Source organism: Protomyctophum parallelum (assembly GCF_964188405.1).
Source record: "Protomyctophum parallelum genome assembly, chromosome: 6".
Classification (NCBI taxonomy): Eukaryota; Metazoa; Chordata; class Actinopteri; order Myctophiformes; family Myctophidae; genus Protomyctophum; species Protomyctophum parallelum.
The window spans coordinates 9,344,418-9,364,738 of NC_139701.1; the positions used below are offsets into that span (position 1 = coordinate 9,344,418).

General features: G+C 42.6%; 1 protein-coding gene across 1 annotated transcript in view; it reads right to left on the bottom strand.

The window, feature by feature from the left end:
- Positions 1 to 1,117: 1,117 nt before the first annotated feature.
- The window catches only part of naaladl2 (N-acetylated alpha-linked acidic dipeptidase like 2), a 402,484-nt gene continuing 383,280 nt past the window's right edge, over positions 1,118 to 20,321 (bottom strand). Inside the window, exons 15-16 of the mRNA XM_083768092.1 lie at positions 14,398 to 14,596; positions 1,118 to 1,366 (exon numbers count right to left, since the gene is read on the bottom strand). Coding sequence (XP_083624218.1) covers positions 1,135 to 1,366; positions 14,398 to 14,596 — 431 coding nt within the window. The 3' untranslated portion in view covers positions 1,118 to 1,134. The remainder of the gene's footprint in view (positions 1,367 to 14,397; positions 14,597 to 20,321) is intronic.

Here is a 20,321-nt window from a genome sequence, read left to right on the forward strand (position 1 = left end):
TCGGACTAGTGAAGAAACACGGGGAAGGTTGCCGTATATTAGATTAGTTGATGGGTGGCTCTACCAAGACAAATGTTGCACTCTCATTAGAAGGCGGGTCTAAGTGCCACCCAACCGTATCTCTAATTTCTTTGAAAGTGTCCATGTCTCGGAGCCATGGAGTAGAATCGGCTCGACGGTCTTCCTAAATATTTTTCCTTTGAACATAGGGATGACCATGATCTTATGCATGTCATTGCAGGCATTGCACTGTGACCAGGCCATACCATATCACCTTTATCCAAGGCGCTTCAGTGTGCATTACATTCACCCATTCACACAGCGATAGTGGAGGCAAACATGCAAGGCATCCTGCTCACTGGGAGCTGTTCAGTGTCTTGGTCAAGGCCAGGAGGATCATGGGAAATAAAATAGAAACGGCAAGCTACCTCAAGTACCCACTGCTCTGGAGGTACAGTACACTGATTCACAATGCAATTATAAAAGTCAAATCTATGCCAGTAAGAATATCAACACATTGCATAATAATTAGTATAATTATCTAAACCAGTATGCATTTCATCTGAGGACGTTGTTTACAGTATGCATATCATCTGAGGACGGTGAGTTTACAGTATGCATATCATCTGAGGACGGTGAGTTTACAGTATGCATATCATCTGAAGACGGTGAGTTTAAAATGACCTGGTTTTATTTCTACTGCTTTCTAGTCCATGAAAGAGCCGAGACTGTGGTATACATTTACTTTCACTTTGATCAATTCAGGAAGGGAATTCAGTTTAAAACTGACCTTACCTTTTTGGCCTGGCAAAATGTACAATTCAATGCAATGCTTCATCAATAGTAATGCATCACTGTGCAAGTGTGCATACATACACTATATGCATCTGATGCAATATTGAGGCTCCAGTACAGAAATAATACTTGTAATCTACCATTGCTTTATAGCATTAAATGGTCTCTCAATAATCAGTAAGAGAGGCAGGTAGTCTTTGAACCTTGACATACTGTGTCATAGGCAGAGAACAATTTATTTTCGTTTCCTCACTGATTTCAATTTGATTGCATTTGCCCGTAATGGTTATTGTCGAGAGCGTATCCATGGTAATTAACCTGGGTCATTAACGTCCAAGATTAGTTTGTACCACCTGGGTAGTTCTCAAACAAGTCCAGGCCAAAATTAACCAGCCTCTCAGCAGACCGGATGGCTCTGACGATAAGAGACAGTGATTGGTTCACAGAGCTGTGGTATAGTACATCCTTGTTCCTGTTGATTTGGAGTGTTGTTGTAGGCTGAAGGACCATTTCTGGGAATCTCAGGATGGAGAATTGGGGAGTCTTTCCTGGAAGGCTATATAACAGGTTCCTAAAAAACAGGGAGACACACGCAGACAGACAGAGAGAGACAATATCTTAGAAAATACCGTACAAAGCATTGAACACATGATGTGGTGTTTGCTTTGTATAAAAATAAATACCATTCAACTAAACAGAAGATATAGAACAAAGTTCAAGGCTGTACTTGTAAGCCGTTCTATTCAACTTGACATTTTGGCAAATAACATCTCTTGCATAATAATCGTGAGAAAATAATTTGCAGGAAAATATATATTTGAAATTGGAAATGACCTCCACGTGTTTTTAAGGTAACACTGCACAATGGGCTACTGAAACAAGGCCATGTATAAAACATTTGCTTTGTCCTCTGGATAGTCTTTTTTGTTATAAACAGGTCACAGAAAAAATAATACAACAATACCATATGAATTATTGCCCTTAAAACACAGGCTATCCATTTTGCTTTATCTTACTGTCACATATTATAGTACACACACGTTTACACAGACATCAGGTGAAATAGACTACAGACATGCAAACATGCGCGCACACACACACACACACACACACACACACGCACACACACGCACACGCACACGCACACACACACAGAGAGAGAGAGAAGCCTGTGGTATAGTAGAGCAGTCATTTCTAGGTCACGATGTCAGAGACTGGGGGCTGACACACATTGATTTCTCTTAAAGCGGCTGAACGGTGGGTCTTACAAAGTAAATAGAGCGATTCTTCATCTCTTAACAGAGGCTTGGGATTCAGAGTTGGAAGGGAGGGCTACCAACTGACCTTCACCACATAGTTCTGACCCAACAGAAGTTAGTCAGATTCACTGTACCAAATACACAGTACATTTTGTCGGCCCGAAAACTTCATACTCCATATTTCAACTTTTTATATGTTGTATTTTTTTCAACCATGAATTAGTGCCCTACTGCGTCATACAAGAGCGTAGTGCAAAAGTAAAGAAAATAGGCGATATATAAGCTCGCCTCAGTGTGTGAAAGTGAACATTTCGCTATTCGTCAAATTAACAGTGGTTATACTGTAAGTATGCGTATATCCTGAAAATTAACAGTTTGACATAAACAACGCCCGAAAGAAAAGAAAGAAAGAAACAAACCCATTTTCTTTCTCAGTGGCAGACAGACAGCTGAGGCCATTCCTACCAGTGTTTCAAATCTGGTTACTATTTAGAATAGGGATGCACCAATATGGAAAATCTTGGCTGATAACCGATACTGATACAGATATATGTTTTTGTTTTGGTTGTTTTTATTTCCCCCTTTTGTGCCAGGGAAACAAATACATCTGCAATACAAGACATACATGTTCAGAATCTACAGCTTTGTAGACTGCAGATAACCAACACACTAACATAGCCAGCTAAAAATGTATGCTTAACACAATAGTTACATATCGGCTACTGCCATCGGTTAATGTCAGTTTTATTTGCCCATTATGATATTGACCGATAACGGCAAATATCGGCCGATACTGATTAATATGTCGCAAGTTGAGCATCTCCTCTTGCCAACATTATTCCGGCTTTTTCTACAGTATGGATTTGCAGCCAACATTGCGATCCAGAACGATTGCAGCAACAGTGAAGCCATAACATAAGTTACATAACCAGGCCAAACTGTCTGTATGGCTGATGGAAGCATGCGTTGATAAATGAAGGAAGGCCCCAAGTATAAAACAACGAATAAATCTTCCAGAATATGTATTTGGCTCTTGTCAAGGATGGCTATGGGCAGGGTTGGAGAGTAACAGATTACACGTTGAGAATAACCTCCCCAACCCTGACCACAGGGCAGCTGCACATACAAAGCCATGCCAATAACAAAAACCCACTTTCCAGACAAACTGTTACAGTATACTTGAATCTCTGGGGTTTACCAAGCTCAACGCATTAAACATCAAAAACAAAAAAGTACAAAACAATAAAACCCAGGTTTAAAAGCCACCAAAAAAATCACCAATAAACAAAAACAGAGAAGAAATCATGAAAGGAACCAAATTTAATAAAGCATGGGGGCCTCAAAAACACACAATAGTGACAATACACAAATAATAAGTGACAATAATGCAATATAACTATTCCCTAGTCCCATTTGGGGCTCAGGGCAACGCCTGTCCTCTACCGGTGGACTGTAAGTAAAAGTATCAATACTGCAATATAGAAATACACATTTTTATTTTATATATATTTTTTTTATCCCACGATTTTGTAACCCATTTTTCACCCCTGTGTCAATCATCTAATGTGATCCTGGGCTCTACACACGCTCCACCAACCTAGTCCCCATATATGAGGGACAAGGGGAGAGCAACGGACTTGAACTCATGCTTCCTTCATGCCTGAGTGTCCAAGTTAGAGAAATACACATTGTGAAATACACATTGTGAACTTGTAAGATCGTCTATTTTCAAAAGAGTTCTATTGCCGAAATGTATATAGGGCTGAAGTGGTTACTGTATGTTTTGTAATAATAACAAAGTAAGTAGTAAATCAAGTTTTCAAATGAATGTAGTGGAGTAAAAGTAGCCTACAATAATTGGATCCGAGATGTAACGGAGTAGAAGTATTGGGAATTGGAAATACCAAGTAAACTGCAAATACCTCAACATTGTACTTAAGGAAATGTACTTCCATAACCGCCGGTGGGCTGCCTGGCTGTGTGTGCTGCTGTCTCTGAATATCCAGTTATGAAAGTGGTCTCATTTTTTTCCAGGGACCTCAGAGTGTACACACAGACATCTGCTATCGATCGGTACGGCCCCCGGTAGCCTGACATCCACTTTTAATTGAGGCTGCTTCCTCCTCCAACAACACAACAAATTGGGTTTAAGCCGAGGCTGCCGGTCCCAGGTGTCACTCACACAGGAACAAGAGCATCCATCCACCAATGTGACAGCTCTTTACACATGTGAGCGTGCGTGCATGCGTGAGCGTGCGTGCATGCGTGCGCGTGCGTGCGTGCGTGACACGTATGTGTGCACACGTGTGCGAGATGTTTACTTTAGTCACCTGTCTGGAAGCACTATGTCTCTCTGCAGTCACCTGACATCTGTCTCTCTGTTACAATGTTTCCCAAACATACGGTCACAGTTACATTTTTATGGGTCACGACTAGTAAATATTCATTTTCTTTCCTATTTTCTTTCCACCTGGTGGACAAAATAGCTAGTGCTTGGGTGCCACGTTTTCAGGGGCATGTTTTAGCCAATGCTAGCGAGCTAAGGCAATGTCCATATTGCTCCAGGAAACGCCAATGTTCCAATCGCACCATAGGCACCGGAGAGATTCCAAACATGAAAACATTCACACTGTCTCGTTGTCTCGCCTGTACCGTGACTGATTCTCTTTTTTACCTCTCTCTCTTATTCTCTGCCTCTCTCTGTCTTTTGGTGTCGCCGTCCCCTTCCTCTGTCTATCTGTCATCCTCTCCCTCGCTTCTCCTCGCAGCAGCTGCTTCTCACTGTCTCGTTCTTCTGATGTCTGTTTGTCTTCATCCAGCTGTCTTTGTATTTCTCTTGTCAGTCTGAGGAGGGCGTTTCTGTTTGCATTATACATCAAGTGCTTTGATGTGCAATCTCTTATCTAGCGACGAACAGTCAGGGTGGTAACAAGACAAGACAGAGAGTAGAAAGGGAGCCATTATTAGGGGGTGTGGTAAGGCTGGAAGTTATTGCTGAGAAGTTAGAGAGAGAATGGGCATTGGTCACTAGAGGAAAGGATAGGAGTACGTAACCACATTTAGTGCCGGAAGTGCATCAAAATAGAAGCTCCGGGGTGCCAGAGTTGTCTGATCGCTCTTACTCTGAAAGCCATGAACCGGAAACACTTTCCTAAAAAAGTTGACTTTACTAAGTGACCTCACATCCCCGATCATCTTCATTTCTTTTTTTACGCTCCAAAAAGCGTTCATATTTTGCGGGAGAGACGGATGAGGAGCAGAAATGAAGCGCCAGCATATCGATCCATTCATCACCACGGAGAGCGCCTTGGATTAGGAGATACGAGTCATTCTTTCCGCCGCGCTAACATGGGAGTCAATGACAAGCTAATAATTGCACTGAGCGTTAGCATACGGAAAGCGAAAAGCGAAATGCCCCAAAAAAAAGGAAAAATTCAGAATATTCGTATCTCGCCCCGCGTCGCTGGGACGTCGCTAGGACGTCCAAAGACGTCGTAGGCACTAATATTTCGGGATCCTTATGACGGCCTCACACGTCGTACGAACTGAAACGGTTAAGTCGTAAACTGGAAAATGATAGATCTATAGCAGTGGTTTTCAACCAGCTAAATGATGGAGAGTTGGTAATGGTAACCAAATGGACCATTATAGATCTTTAGCTCTTGAGAACGTAAAATGAAACCAAATGGACTCATACGGGTCCATTTGGTTTCATTTTACACATGCAGTCAAGAGTTAAATTGTTGTTAAACATCTACATTATTAAATGTACAAGTCAAAGAAGAATTGTTATTTTGATCAATGCTTGCCTGTTATCTCTCCTATGATACCAACATCAATACAACATGGACATGTGGTCAGATTGTTTAGTTTTGGGTCTGCAAGGCTAAATCTTATCACCACTGTGACCAGATTTGACTGAGAGGCCGCCATTGTGCAGCCTCCAGCATTTCACCAGAGGAGAAAACCTTATTATTATTATCATTATTATCCAAAATGAGTTAATAGCACAGGCAGACTCTTCACATACTAGAGAATGTCTGAAATAAATGTCAGAGCTGAAATCGACATGTAAATATGAAAACATGTACTGTAGCTAGGTGTAATGTTAGAGTCCACAGAAGTGAACCTTTCATGCCTGTTTTCTAATCTCGCTGTTTTCTGCAAGACATTACTCTTGAATAAGCCATATCTCCAAAACCGGTGCGGGTGCAAACTGAACCAACAACAATATGTCAAGTTGAAGCTATGATTCCCTGCTTTCATATGACATGAAAACATGAAAATGACAAAAGTCCAATGGCAGCCCATCAGTCAATCTGGTCATGGTGGTCCGTGGCTCAAATAGGCCTTGATATGAAAAGGGTTGAAGTATGGAAATGCACTAGTGAACATGAGTGGAACAATCTGATGGCCTATCACAGTTGTTCTTTCTCTCTCTGTCTCTGTTCCCACAGTTCATTTTTCTCTTTCGCTCTGTCCATCAATATTCTCTCTCGTCTCATGGCATCAGAGAACAATCATCATTTGAATATGCGTACAGTAATGCTGTGCATTAGTAGGAGACGACAGGACAGCGCGGGAATAGAGAGATTAAGGACTGTTAAAGTGCTTTACACAGAACAAATACATTTAAATAAAACTAATAAATGTATTAAAGAGTTAAGAGAATGTACAGGTAAGCTATTTATTTTTAAATAAGACAGATTAATACGACTAAAGTTACAGTGCAGTGCTAAAAAAAGAAGAAAAAAAGTAATAAAAAAATAATACAGCTGTAAAGAGAAAGTAAAGTAAAGGACAGGACAGGACAGGACAGGTCAGGTCAGGTCAGGTCAGGTCAGGTCAGATCAGGACAGGACAGGACAGGACAGGACAGGACAGGACAGGTCAGGACAGGACAGGACAGGACAGGACAGGACAGATCAGGACAGGACAGGACAGGACAGGACAGGACAGGTCAGGTCAGGTCAGGACAGGACAGGACAGGACAGGACAGGACAGGACAGGTCAGGTCAGGTCAGGTCAGGACAGGACAGGACAGGACAGGTCAGGTCAGGACAGGACAGGACAGGACAGGACAGGACAGGACAGGACAGGACAGGACAGGACAGGACAGGTCAGGTCAGGTCAGGACAGGACAGGACAGGACAGGACAGGACAGGACAGGACAGGACAGGACAGGACAGGACAGGACAGGACAGGACAGGACAGGACAGGACAGGACAGGTCAGGACAGTTCAGGACAGGACAGGACAGGACAGGACAGGACAGGTCAGGACAGGACAGGTCAGGTCAGGTCAGGACAGGACAGGACAGGACAGGTCAGGTCAGGACAGGACAGGACAGGACAGGACAGGACAGGACAGGACAGGTCAGGTCAGGTCAGGTCAGGTCAGGACAGGACAGGTCAGGTCAGGTCAGGACAGGACAGGACAGGACAGGTCAGGACAGGACAGGACAGGACAGGACAGGACAGGACAGGTCAGGTCAGGTCAGGTCAGGTCAGGTCAGGTCAGGTCAGGTCAGGTCAGGTCAGGTCAGGGCAGGGCAGGTCAGGTCAGGACAGGACAGGACAGGTCAGGTCAGGACAGGACAGGACAGGACAGGACAGGACAGGACAGCTCAGGACAGGACAGGACAGGTCAGGACAGGACAGGACAGGACAGGACAGGACAGGACAGGACAGGACAGGACAGGACAGGACAGGACAGGACAGGACAGGTCAGGTCAGGTCAGGTCAGGACAGGACAGGACAGGACAGGTCAGGTCAGGACAGGACAGGACAGGACAGGACAGGACAGGACAGGACAGGACAGGACAGGACAGGACAGGACAGGACAGGACAGGACAGGACAGGACAGGACTCAATATACTAAATAGAAACATAGATGGATTCATAATAATAAAATTTTATTGCTAATATGAATATTGATCTTTAAACTATGCACTTTCGTGTATAAACCAGATACCGGTACTATCAGTGACCTCATGTATAATCAGATGCTGTGTCTTTCACACAGCTGCTATTTTTTTCTTTTTTTTTTATATTTTTTTGCGGCTTACGCCTTTATTGATTTTTTAAGGGATAGAAAGTAGGCTGACAGGAAACGGGAGAGAGATGGGGGGATGACATGCGGTAAAGGCCGTGTCGGGTCCGGGAGTCGAACCCGCAGCACACCGCGACTGGATCACCAGTCCGGTGCCCAGACCGTTACGCTACGGCCTGGGCCCACACAGCTGCTATTTTGACTGCCTCACCCACTGCCATGTTTATCTTATAACCATGCACCTGAGGAGAGCTTGTATGCACCTGTAAACCTGTTATGTGATAATGAAGTCATTTGACAAGCTTGAGGAGCATCCAGTTATCTTTAACATATAGTGTCAGTTATGTCTGTTACCTTGCTACCTGTTTACGGGATGCATATTGTGTTTATGTTTATACGTAGCAGCACGGCATTAACATGCACTAAGAAGGTAGGACACAAATGCATTGGATCTGGCAAAAGATGGTGAGGCTCACGGCTGAGCGCTGTGCGCCACGCATGCGAGCTTGCATATGAGTGAGGGATAGGGAGGGGTGTTCAAAGCTCAAGAATGTATTTGTCACATCACAGGTTTGCAACTTTGCATGTGTAAAGAAGTGGGTGAAAATTGTTTGTGCACAAGCTCCATCAATTTGTTCTTTTTCAGAAAGGGAGTAGCAGAAGTTGACAGTGTGAAGGAGCAGGGAAAAAAAATCTAAACAGTAGTAGTAATTTACATGAGGTTAAACATAAGGTGTAGAAGTGGTAGCAACACATCGGTAGGTCCACATATAGCGGCAGGTATGTACTTGAGATTAGATATAAGGTGCAAAATTGGTAATTGGTAAATGGTGCATTTATATAGCGCTTTACATAAATTGTGCATTACATTCACACACACATTCATACGTCGATGGCGGGGGAAACCATGCAAGGCACCAACCTGCACATCGGGAGCAATTAGCTGTTCAGTGTCTTGCTCAAGGACACTTCGACTCTAAATCAACACTAACTCAGAACTGTCACAGGTAAGAATCCACATGGTAGGCCCACAGGGAAAGTTAAGTAGAGGAACAGATTCTCATGAACGGAGGAAAACAGTTTCAAAGTTTTGTTCAACAGTATGATGGTAAGCTACTCAGAAACCTGGTGGTCTTACCTGTGATACTACAGTAGGCCTCCTGGCCTGGCTGTGGTCACAGTAGGGGTGTGAGCAATTTGCCTGTCATTGATGATAAAGTGATAAGCTTTGACTACACACCGCTATTCGTACAGCTCCTGGTGCGAGGGAAGCTGTACGATAATTACTATTATTACGATTGGCCCGACCGCACCACCCATTTTTCTGTCCGTGGGCGGTGCAGTTTCCATACCAGGCAGTGGAACAGCCTGATAGAATGCTTTCAATGGAGCTGTTGTGGTAGAACCTGAGGATTGCGCGGCCCACTCGTGAAACCAGTCTCTGTTGAAGCATTCTTTTCCCTCACAGGCGTGGCGTGTGTCCCCCCACTCAATGTGTATTCCAAGGAACTTGAACTTGCTGAGCCCTTTCCACTGCAACGGCATCGATGAAGACAGGCACTGGACAAAGCAGCAGCTGAGTTGTATTGTCATGGTAACACATAACGATAAACTGCTCCTGTTCACACTGTGATGTTAACTGGCTGTGCCTGTATCTGAAACTATCATGAGCAACAATAATTCTACTCTGCTGTCTCTCTGGGCTTAAACACAAGCGTTTATAGGATCATGCCAGGTCTATGTCTTCACATGTTTATTCTTGCTTATTCAGATCCCGTTTTGAATTAACTTATATTTGAAATTTTATGTAGACATACTGTAGCACTCTATAGTATATACGCATAGTTTCATTATATAGATACTCCACTGTTCTTAGCGTGCATATGATTATTGTTGACTATTTGTCAACAACTATGTTTTCTTGAATGTCTTTATCTGTCGGTTTATCTAATAGCTGGAAAGACAGGTTGACCAGTTATAGGTTATACCATACAGCTATAGGTTAACAGCTATAGTAACCAGTTATATGTTACCAGCTATAGTTACCAGTTATAGTTACCAGCTATAGGTTACCAGCTATAGTTACCAGTTATAGGTTACCATGCAGCTATAGGTTACCAGCTATAGTTACCAGTTATAGGTTACCATGCAGCTATAGGTTACCAGCTATAGTTACCAGTTATAGTTACCAGCTATATGTTACCAGCTATAGTAACCAGTTATAGGTTACCAGCTATAGTTACCAGCTATAGGTTACCAGCTATAGTTACCAGTTATAGGTTACCAGCTATAGTTACCAGTTATAGGTTACCAGTTATAGGTTACCAGCTATAGTTACCAGTTATAGGTTATAGTGTTGTAGTTCTCGAGACATGGTCTCGTCTCGAGACCAAAATTTATGTTTTGTCTTGCGGTCTCGTCTTGGTCTCGCCCCTAATTTGTCTCGGTCTTGGTCTCGGTCTGGCCGTCTCGGACCAATTGTCTCGGGTCTCTTCCCCCACCGAGACCACTACAGACGAGATGCAAAACGTTCTATTATATCAACCCGATCGCAAGGACTGAGAGTGAGAGGAGCCCATTCATAACATGAATTCATTAAAGACAGCTGTCTACGGAGCACAGTGCTGCATGACGTTCATAACATGAATTCATTACAGACAGCTGTCTACGGAGCACAGTGCTGCATGACGTTCATATCTGTCTACGGAGCACAGTGCTGCATGACGTTCATATCTGTCTACGGAGCACAGTGCTGCATGACGTTCATATCTGTCTACGGAGCACAGTGCTGCATGACGTTCATATCTGTCTACGGAGCACAGTGCTGCATGACGTTCATATCGCTCCAAAGAAAAGAAGAGCACACGTCTAATGTAGTTTGAAATCCGGTAGCCAACATGTTATTATGATTGATTCTATCATGAAATGATATCAGCCTCAGGCATAAATAAATAAAGTGTCTTAAAATATTTCTACGAACAGTGCAAGGCTGCAAGCTTTCCGGGTGTTTTTTATAATGTGTGTGTGTTGTGTTGTAACTTGTAACTTGTAGCCTGTAGTCATTTTAATAAACGAGGTGGAGCGGTGATCTGAATGGTGATCTGAAAATAGCCGAACTACAACTCACAACGCGTTGCATTGCAGCGCGACCTATGCATGAAGCCTTGCCGTGGTTTAGTTTCATTATGAGAAGAACCGCCACCTAACTGACGTTACATTAGCCTACTATACCTAAAGTAAAATCCATCCTTATGTGATCATGTCATGTAGGCACACACACACACACACACACACACACACACACACACACACACACACACACACACACACACACACACACACACACACACACACACACACACACACACACACACACACACACACACAGAGAGAGAGAGAGAGAGAGAGAGAGAGAGATCACTAATTGCTATTTTTGAGAACCAGTTCTAAACCAATGTTCTAAATCCTAAGTTTTCTGAAACACTTTAAATGTTGTTTTTTTTTGTGGTTAACTTCAAATAAATGTTGGTTGAGAGGACAGTTGTTTTGATGCGTATGATTATGCTTGATATTTAAAATAAATATTTTAATGAATCATGCTGTGTAGACAAGTATACCTAATTTTGAGCTGTTCCAAAGTCAGTAAAATCTATTTGCAGTGTTTCAGATCAAGATTGTTATCTGTACCTATCAAATAAGAGGGGGAAATGGTCACGGTCTCTGTCTCGGTCTCGACCCTTCTAGGTCTTGGTCTTGTCTTGGTCTCGCTTTAGGTGGTCTCGACTACAACACTAATAGGTTACCAGCTGTAGGTACCGCAGCTATAGGTTACCAGCTGTATGTTAACAGCTATTCTCCATATTCAGAGCGCAGCCATCTTGCCAGCAAGGTGATACCTAGGTGACACTTCCCATAGACAGCTCATTCATCCAAACAGAAAAGTCCTCTCTAATTATATTAAACAACGTCAAAATCATCAACATTGCAGCAGTAGGGAAAGCTTGAATTATCCTCTTTCAATCTGTAAAGTGTTTGTTTCATAAAAATCCACCGTAGACATTTTATGAGCTACTTAAATTCCTTGCAAATTATTTTTTTGAGTGCTGCAGTTTCGAAGTGCTCGTTGACTATCACTCAACGGCCCATGCGTACCACCTGTTTTTAATGTGAACATAATGCAGGAGGCAGCAGGAGGTTGCTTTACTGATAACGAGCCCTTCTATACACTGATACTCTGATCCGCGTGTGCATATATCATCCACTCTGTCGGGTGGAAACCTCATGTCCAAAACTGTTTTCAGGATAAAATAAAAATACAAATTACACATCGTGTGAAGTGAGGGGCGCTCTTATCATCGCACAAGTAACATGTCGATTTGCTCGTCTACATATGACGTCAATTCTCCATACATTGTCAATGGGGATAATTTTTTTGTGTAGGATTAAAATCTACACTAATAGCTGAATATAGGAGGAGCTAGCCCCCCCTCAAAGAATCACACCCGTGTGAAGTGAGGGGCGCTCTTATCATCATACGTCATCATACATCATCTCATTATCTCAACACCACACTATGAGCCCCTCCCCTAACCCCTCCCCCCTTTATCATACAACTACAGCTGTGGGTGCAGCTTCAGTTCAGGTGGATCACCACCCATCAACACCCACCAGGCAAACCAGGCATACTTAATGAACTGGTGGGGTGCCCACATAAAAACAACATTTTAACAAATACTGTACACTTTTTGGAAATAATTATACCTCCTTAAAACAATAACAACTGATGATCATGTTTTAGGGAGGAAAAAAATCACGGCACTCCATCTTTAACTTTTAGGATGTACTTGATAAATTTAAGATGTAATTTTTCAATTTTTTCGAACCCCCAGATTTCACATGTGTACAGCATGACTTTGTCGAAAAGATCTAGTGCAACATTTACTGGTAAATCGAATGATCTACATTTACATGGACGTGAGGCCTGCTTGTGTAATTCTTCGATAGCAATCTTAAATGATCCATTATAATTCATAATAACTCCAAGGTATTTGAAACTATGGACAATCTCTAGTTTGACTCTGTTACAAACAAACTTTAATTTGCTGATATCAGCTTTTCTACATCCAAAGACTGTGACCTTTGTTTTTTCACTATTGATTTTCAATTTCCATTTTTCACAGAAACCACACATCAGGTCTATTGCCTCCTTTGTATTTGACATGACATGATTTGTGTAATCCGCGTATTCCAAATGCTGGAAATAACTATCAATAAGAGGGTTGTCATAATTAATAGACTGACAGCCATAAGGTAATCCTCTAGGTCGTTGATAAACAATGAGAACAGTAATGGTGACAGATGACAGAGCACGACCACAATACTTGCACGCTCTGCTTGCGCAAGTAAAATATATATATAGATTTACCGTTTTACCTGAAAACTGCATGGCTACATTTTCAGCAAATCAACATAAAAGAACACAAGATGAGTTTTCTGTTTCTGGGTTTTGAGTGGATTTTTTCCATCATACCAAAGAAAGAATTCTCCGTCACACAGTTGTGTGATTCATCCACTCACTCAATAGTGTCCCTGGCTGAATGTCATGATGCCCTAACTTTACTCTCACTGGTTCGTGAAACACGTCATAAGAGCCTGAACCCTTTATCAGCCAGGTACTCAATTATAAACCGAAACACAAAAGCCTTTCATTCATACAAACATGGAAGCACGTCACCATGTCAGCCTGCCTCAACTACTCACAAAGACGCTTTCATTTCCAAGGACCTGTACACATTGAAAGCTTGTGCACAATAAAGGCTTGACAAAGAGATTGATTCATTCATTGAAAACGTTTATCAAAGGGACAGGGTGAGTTGGCCTTCTGGGCAACTTCTACAAAACTCTTCATTAGCGCGTTTTGCATCTGGCCAGTAAAACCTCTCCATGACTATCATAGGTTTTCTGTACGCCTCTCTGTAAAACATTGGAATTAAATACTAAAGTCGGGTTATAACTTATAACTGGCCGTCAATGGTGACGTAATTACGATATGTTTCAATATTGGTTAGCTAACAGGTAACGTATGTATTAATATGTAAGTTGTACGTTGAAAAGTACTATACTGTGGCCGGCTGTTTTTTTTATGCGTATGCTCGTATATACTGATTTTGAGTGTGACGTAATGAAGATAATTTATGTATCAATGCTTTATCAACGTGCAATGGAGAATAAATAATATTGGCCTTGATATGAAAAGGGTTGAAAAGCACTGCCTTACAGCACACTGCCCATACCTGTACACCCCAGGCGGAGGCAGAGGGACGAGGAAGCTCTTCTCCAGGTCGCGCAGCGCGTCGTTCAGCATGCGGACGTGGGAGCGCTCCCGCTCCTTGGGATCGTTGGCCGGACGCATGCTCTCCGACTGAAGGAACGCTGCCCTGTCCCGCAGAGCGGCCGCGGAGGACAGGAGTGCTGGGTATGCCGCGCTGCTGCCTGCACGCGAGCACACACACGCATGCACGCACGCGCACACACACACACACACACAGATTTTTAAATATTTTCTAAAAGTCAATGAAGACCATGTTCATTTTCAGGCCGAGTATGACATTAAATACAGACCAACATTGTGTGCGAGTATATGATAAAGCAATAAGCCACAAGAGAAAAAAATAACAATCAATCAACACACACACACACACACACACACACACACACACAAACTGCCTTGTGGACAATGTTTGTGGACTGGGCTGTATGGAGGTATGTATGGAGACTATGTACTGTCTTTACTCTTTATCTGTATGTTTACTGTGTTTATATCTGGTGTTTCTGTGTGGAACTGGCTGTGAAAACTAATCTCCTCCAGGGACATTAAAGTCTAAATCTAATATATGCACAGTTAGTTGCACACCACAATTATCGTCAACAGTCCACTGAAACAATGCATTGCTTGTTTTACAGTAGGTTTGTCAATTTCTGTATACATAATGTGCTTGTAATATTGTATAGATTAACTGATAACCTGTCTGGACGTGATTGGAGGGAAAATAATCGGGTTCTTTGAAACATACATCTGTGATTCTGATGTGTTTCTCTCTCTTTGCTTCTGTGTATATGTGTATGTGTTTGTGCGTGCGCATATGTGTGTCTCTGCCCTATTTTCGTGAACCAATGGGTGCACAGGGCAGAGCGTATAGTCAACGGTGCAGCGCCTGGGGCTGTGGTGTCTGGAGGAGTGGCGTTGTTGCACCAGCGGTGCGGTCGGTAACAGGGTGGGATGAGGAGGAATACATCATGGGTGGGCGTGGCACGTGTTGTGTTGAAACAACCTTGGAAACTGGATGGATATTTATAACCCATTTAGACCCGACGTCGGAATTTAAAAGAATAAAGTCTTCTAAATCCTGACACTGAAATACCTCATGTTTCTATATCAGTGGTGCTCAATATTTCATGTCAAGGACCCCCAAAAATATATGTAATTGGCATGCCGAATATGTGGCCCCCAAAATATGTTAAAAACATTCGCTCTGAAAGAATATATATTCCCCCTCTGCAGGGACATCCTCCACATCACCACAATTACAATAGTAATAGTACCAAACGCCATATTAAACCAATCCAAGCCAAGGAACGACAGGTTACGTTTAAGCACTATAACCCCCTGTGCCAGGACGTACTTTTGCGTCTTAAAGGTATATTCAGTGATTTCACTCAAAAAACCTTAGGTTTCGTTTTTGGCTGGGACCTAAGCCTTTCATCCAATCAGGATAGAGAGCCAAAAACGAAACATAAGGTATTTTGACCCCCAGGGGTTAACTGGGGACAGGTAGGAACTCCTTATATGGTCAGCACACTCTATAGTAGAGAGGATTGTCACAACAAAACAAAAAAATAAGTGATATTTGAATTAAGTGAAATCACTGAATATACCTTTAAAAATAAATAAATAATTATTATTTTACAATAGAAATGCTGGCAACTGGTCTGCGTTTCTATTGTAGTGTACTGGCGTGGATTGTGTTAAAAGCAACAATTTATCAGCACGTTATAGACCATGCATCAGGCTTCATATTTTGACAATATTGCACACCATCGGATTCACAGACAGTGCAGGCAGAACAGTAGAATAGGCAGTCAGTGTGCATCATGATCTGGCTTAAAATACTTTAAACAAATATATATATATTGTATGTTATGTAACTTTTTTCCAGCTTGAGTGGTTCCTATAGGACAATTTTACTGTCTCTCAATTCACATCAAAGTGAAACCAGACAAGTACAACTTACATGATAGTTTTGTGTGATTTTGCATTATATGGGATGGGTGTACAATGTGCTGTTGACCTGGCTGTAGCTGTATAGCTGGCAAATCGTCATTACTGGTTAACGGACGCTGAATTATCTGCACTGTGACCTTATCTCCATTGTGTAACAGCTGACTATGTGGTGGTTGGTGGGGTAGGTGGAAGAGGGTGAGCAAGCTATATATATATATATATGTATGTATTTGTATATCTGTTTGTCTGTGTACTGCATGTTTTGTGAATTTGTGAACAGTATGCTTCTTTTGTATTTTGTTTGTTTATGGGTCCCTCTTGAAGATGAGATGCTGCATCTCCCTTCAATAACAATCTGAAATCATGGTCATCCTCTTCACCAAAATAAGCTTGGCTGCATGAGGGTGAATCACCAACATGCACAGACGCACGCAGGCGAGGAAAATAAACACTCCGCCATGCCTCAGGACATCGTCATGCACCTCATCTGTGCAATGCCACACCTCGCGCCAGTGGGCGACGTCTGTTTGCATTAACACATTTTTACCTGAGGACAATTCTACAAATGTCTTCTAAATCCTACACAGTTTTCTGAAAAAACCTATGTTACTATGTCAGTGGTGCTCAACCTTTTTCATGTCAAGGACCCCCAAAAATATCTGGATTTGGCCGCCGACCCCCCCCCCCCCATCTGAAAATATGTTGTTCCAGGGACCCTCCCAGAAGCAAAGATTTTATTTAAAGACGTTGGCTCTGAAAGAATATATATTCAAAGATTTGCGCCACATTTTCACTATTTTTCAAAAATAGCAGACCTACAAGCTCGTAGCGCGGCACTCGGTGCCGCGCTATGAGCTTGTAGATCTGCTATTTTTCAACAGCTAGCATAACATAATGCTTAAAACACCAAAAGGGGTTCCCGTTCAGAATGGGTTAAGTCCCTGTGTTCTCCTTTCTTGTGTAAATGGACACTGTATGTATAGTGTGCATCTGTGTGTAAGTGGGAACGAGAAAGTGTGACACAGTATAGGGCGAGAAGGGACTCGAGAGGGAGGGAAGGGACAGCAGGGACCGAAATAGACAGAGAGCTCTTGTCTCCTTCAAATTTAAATGGCTTTCTCTACTCACAGCCAGCTGGGACTTATGAAATATTCTGTCCGATTGTTGTAATCCATCACTTTGGCCGACACTGCGGGATATATGTATGTGTGAGCAATGTGAGTGTGCATGCACGTATATGCGAGTCCATGCGTGCATGTCCTGTGTGTGCGTGTGACTTTCTGCCTGTGTAGTTCTGTACAGTTCTGAACTGTGAGTGTGTATGCAGTATGCTCGCGCGACGGTATGCTGTGCGTGCACGCCACACACGGACATGCTTGTGCACGAGTTTATGCTTGTGTTTGTATGCATGTGTGTGTGCCTGAGAAGTGTGGGCACAGCTGTGACGAGTCCTTCTGAGCAAGTGAGGGCTAAGAAAACACATAAAAACAAAGAACTTTGCAAGAAAAAACGTCTACCTTTAAGCTCACGCGCCTCTATGGGGGTTCACTAACAGTCAACCACACATTGTCTGCTCTGGCTGGAAACCCACAGTCGACACCACCGTTTTGGAAAACGAGTCTAGATCGTGTTTCCTTGCACTTCACAACACGTGTTTTTTAATCACATGAACTCTAGCCTGTCCGTTCTGGGCATGTCACAGTATAGGCAAACACTGAGGGAAAATAAGTAAATATTGGGTGGAAATAGCAGATCTACGCCTTGTGAGCTTGTATATCTGCTATATATTCACTTTGTTTTCACCTACCGTATATGACATAAACGCCCAAATAGGACAAATATCTCTCTAGGTCGTCCTCAGACGAGCCCTCCATCGTCGTTTCCAGTCATCCCGATTCTCCATACATCCGGCCAGTTCGTTGGTACTTTGCACTCCTGCATCGCTCTTGAGTACATCCACGTATGTTAGCGTGGGGCGTCCTCGTGATCGATGCCTGTGTGTTGGTTCCCAGAGCACCAGTTTGCTGGCTGGCAGTCCTTGATGCCTTTGGCAGTGTCCTGCTAGTCTCATTCTCCTGGCTGCTATTTTCTGGCACACTCTTGGTAATCCCTCATACAGAGTCTTGTTAGTGACATGTACAGTCATGTTGATGTTAAGCACTGCACGCAGCATTCTGGTGTAGCACCCGTCAAGGGACTTCTGCAGGGTTGGCTTCAGGGTCCAGCATTCACTGCCGTATAGGAGAACAGACTCCACTGTTGCGTAGAAGAAGCTGAGTTTGATTTGTCGGGGGAGATTGGAGTTCCATACACTGGTCATGCCATTCAGGGCCCTCCATGCAAGTGCCTTCCTCACTTTCAGATCTTGCTCGGTTGAGATGACCCATGAGCCCAGGTACTTGAAGTCCTTGACTTCCTTCAGCACCGTGCCTCCTGTTGTTGTGAGAGGTGGATGTTCCGGTGAGATGTTGTAGGTGATAACCTCAGTTTTCTTGGCATTTAGCCTAAGGCCAACTTTGGCACACTCCAGCTCCACTCTGTTCAGGAGTTCCTGAGCTTGTTCCACGCTGTCAGAGAGCAGGCCGATGTCATCCGCATAGTCCAGATCTGTCAGGACTACCTTGGGATGTCGTCTTGACCTCCTTGGCGGTATAAAATATATACCGGTATATATAAAAAAAACTATGGAATAAAAATATTTTGAAGAGAAAAGAAAGTGGTTACGGCTGTCTGTAGATTTGCTTTATTGTTATAGTATTCTTTAACAAGAGTGTGACTAAATAATAACTACATTGGGTCCATTGGAACACATAGGTGTTGTTTTGGACATGGAAGGTTTCAGCCTGAAGTGATTATGTATGCATGTATGTACAGTAAATGCCCAAATTACATAGCAAAACTCCTGTGTTAATTCATCCATTTGTAATTCCAAGAGTGTATGAATCCATCTGTACACTCAGACTTTAATGTGTATACAATATGGATGTTGCACTGTGTGCACATGAGCGCCGCACACCAGATGCTTTTAACCCATTTCGGTCCAAACTTCCTTTGGTGTTTTAAGCATTCCGTTCTACTTTAGCTATTGAAAAATAGCAGATATACAAGCTCATAGCGCGGCACCGAGTGCCTCACTACGAGCTTGTAGATCTGCTATTATTTTTGAAAAATCATGAAAATGTGGCTCAAATCATTGAATTCTTTCAGAGCGAACGTTTTGACTCAAATCTTTGCTTCTGAGGGGCCCCTGGAACTATTATATATTTTATTATATTACATATTTTCATATGGTGGTCCGCGGCCAAATACAGATAATTCTGGGGGTCCAAATGTTGAGCACCATGCACTGAAACATAGGACGTATTTCAGAAAACTGTCATGATTTAGAAGACATTTCTTAAATGTGGATGTCAGGCCAAAATGGGTTAATTGGTCTATTCAGCCGTATAACATTCATTCACAGAGCTGGGCGTTTATCTCCGTTCCACCTTTCTTTGATACTACTTTCTATCTGAAGCCCAAAGGGATCTCTCACTGCTGAGAAACTATACGCTGCAGTTTAATGAAGATTCTTGTCACAACGGAATACACCAAAGGCATATTTAATAAGCCAGATGCAAAAGAGGAGAACATAAAGTTGTACAAAAAGTTTTTTTTCTTTCCTTTTCACTTTTAGGATTTCAAATTAGTTCCGGTTGCTTGATCTGTCTGAAGTCTGAAGAATCCATTAAGAACTAGTGGTCCACCACGGCATAGGAAGCACCCACAGACCACGCACGCACGCATATTTATATATATATATATATATATATATATATATATATATATATAGTATATATATACTGTATATTTTTTATTCTTGCATCTCGTCATAAAGACAGCAGTACAATATACTGAAAACAGACAATGATGCAGACATACTCATACTTTCATTAT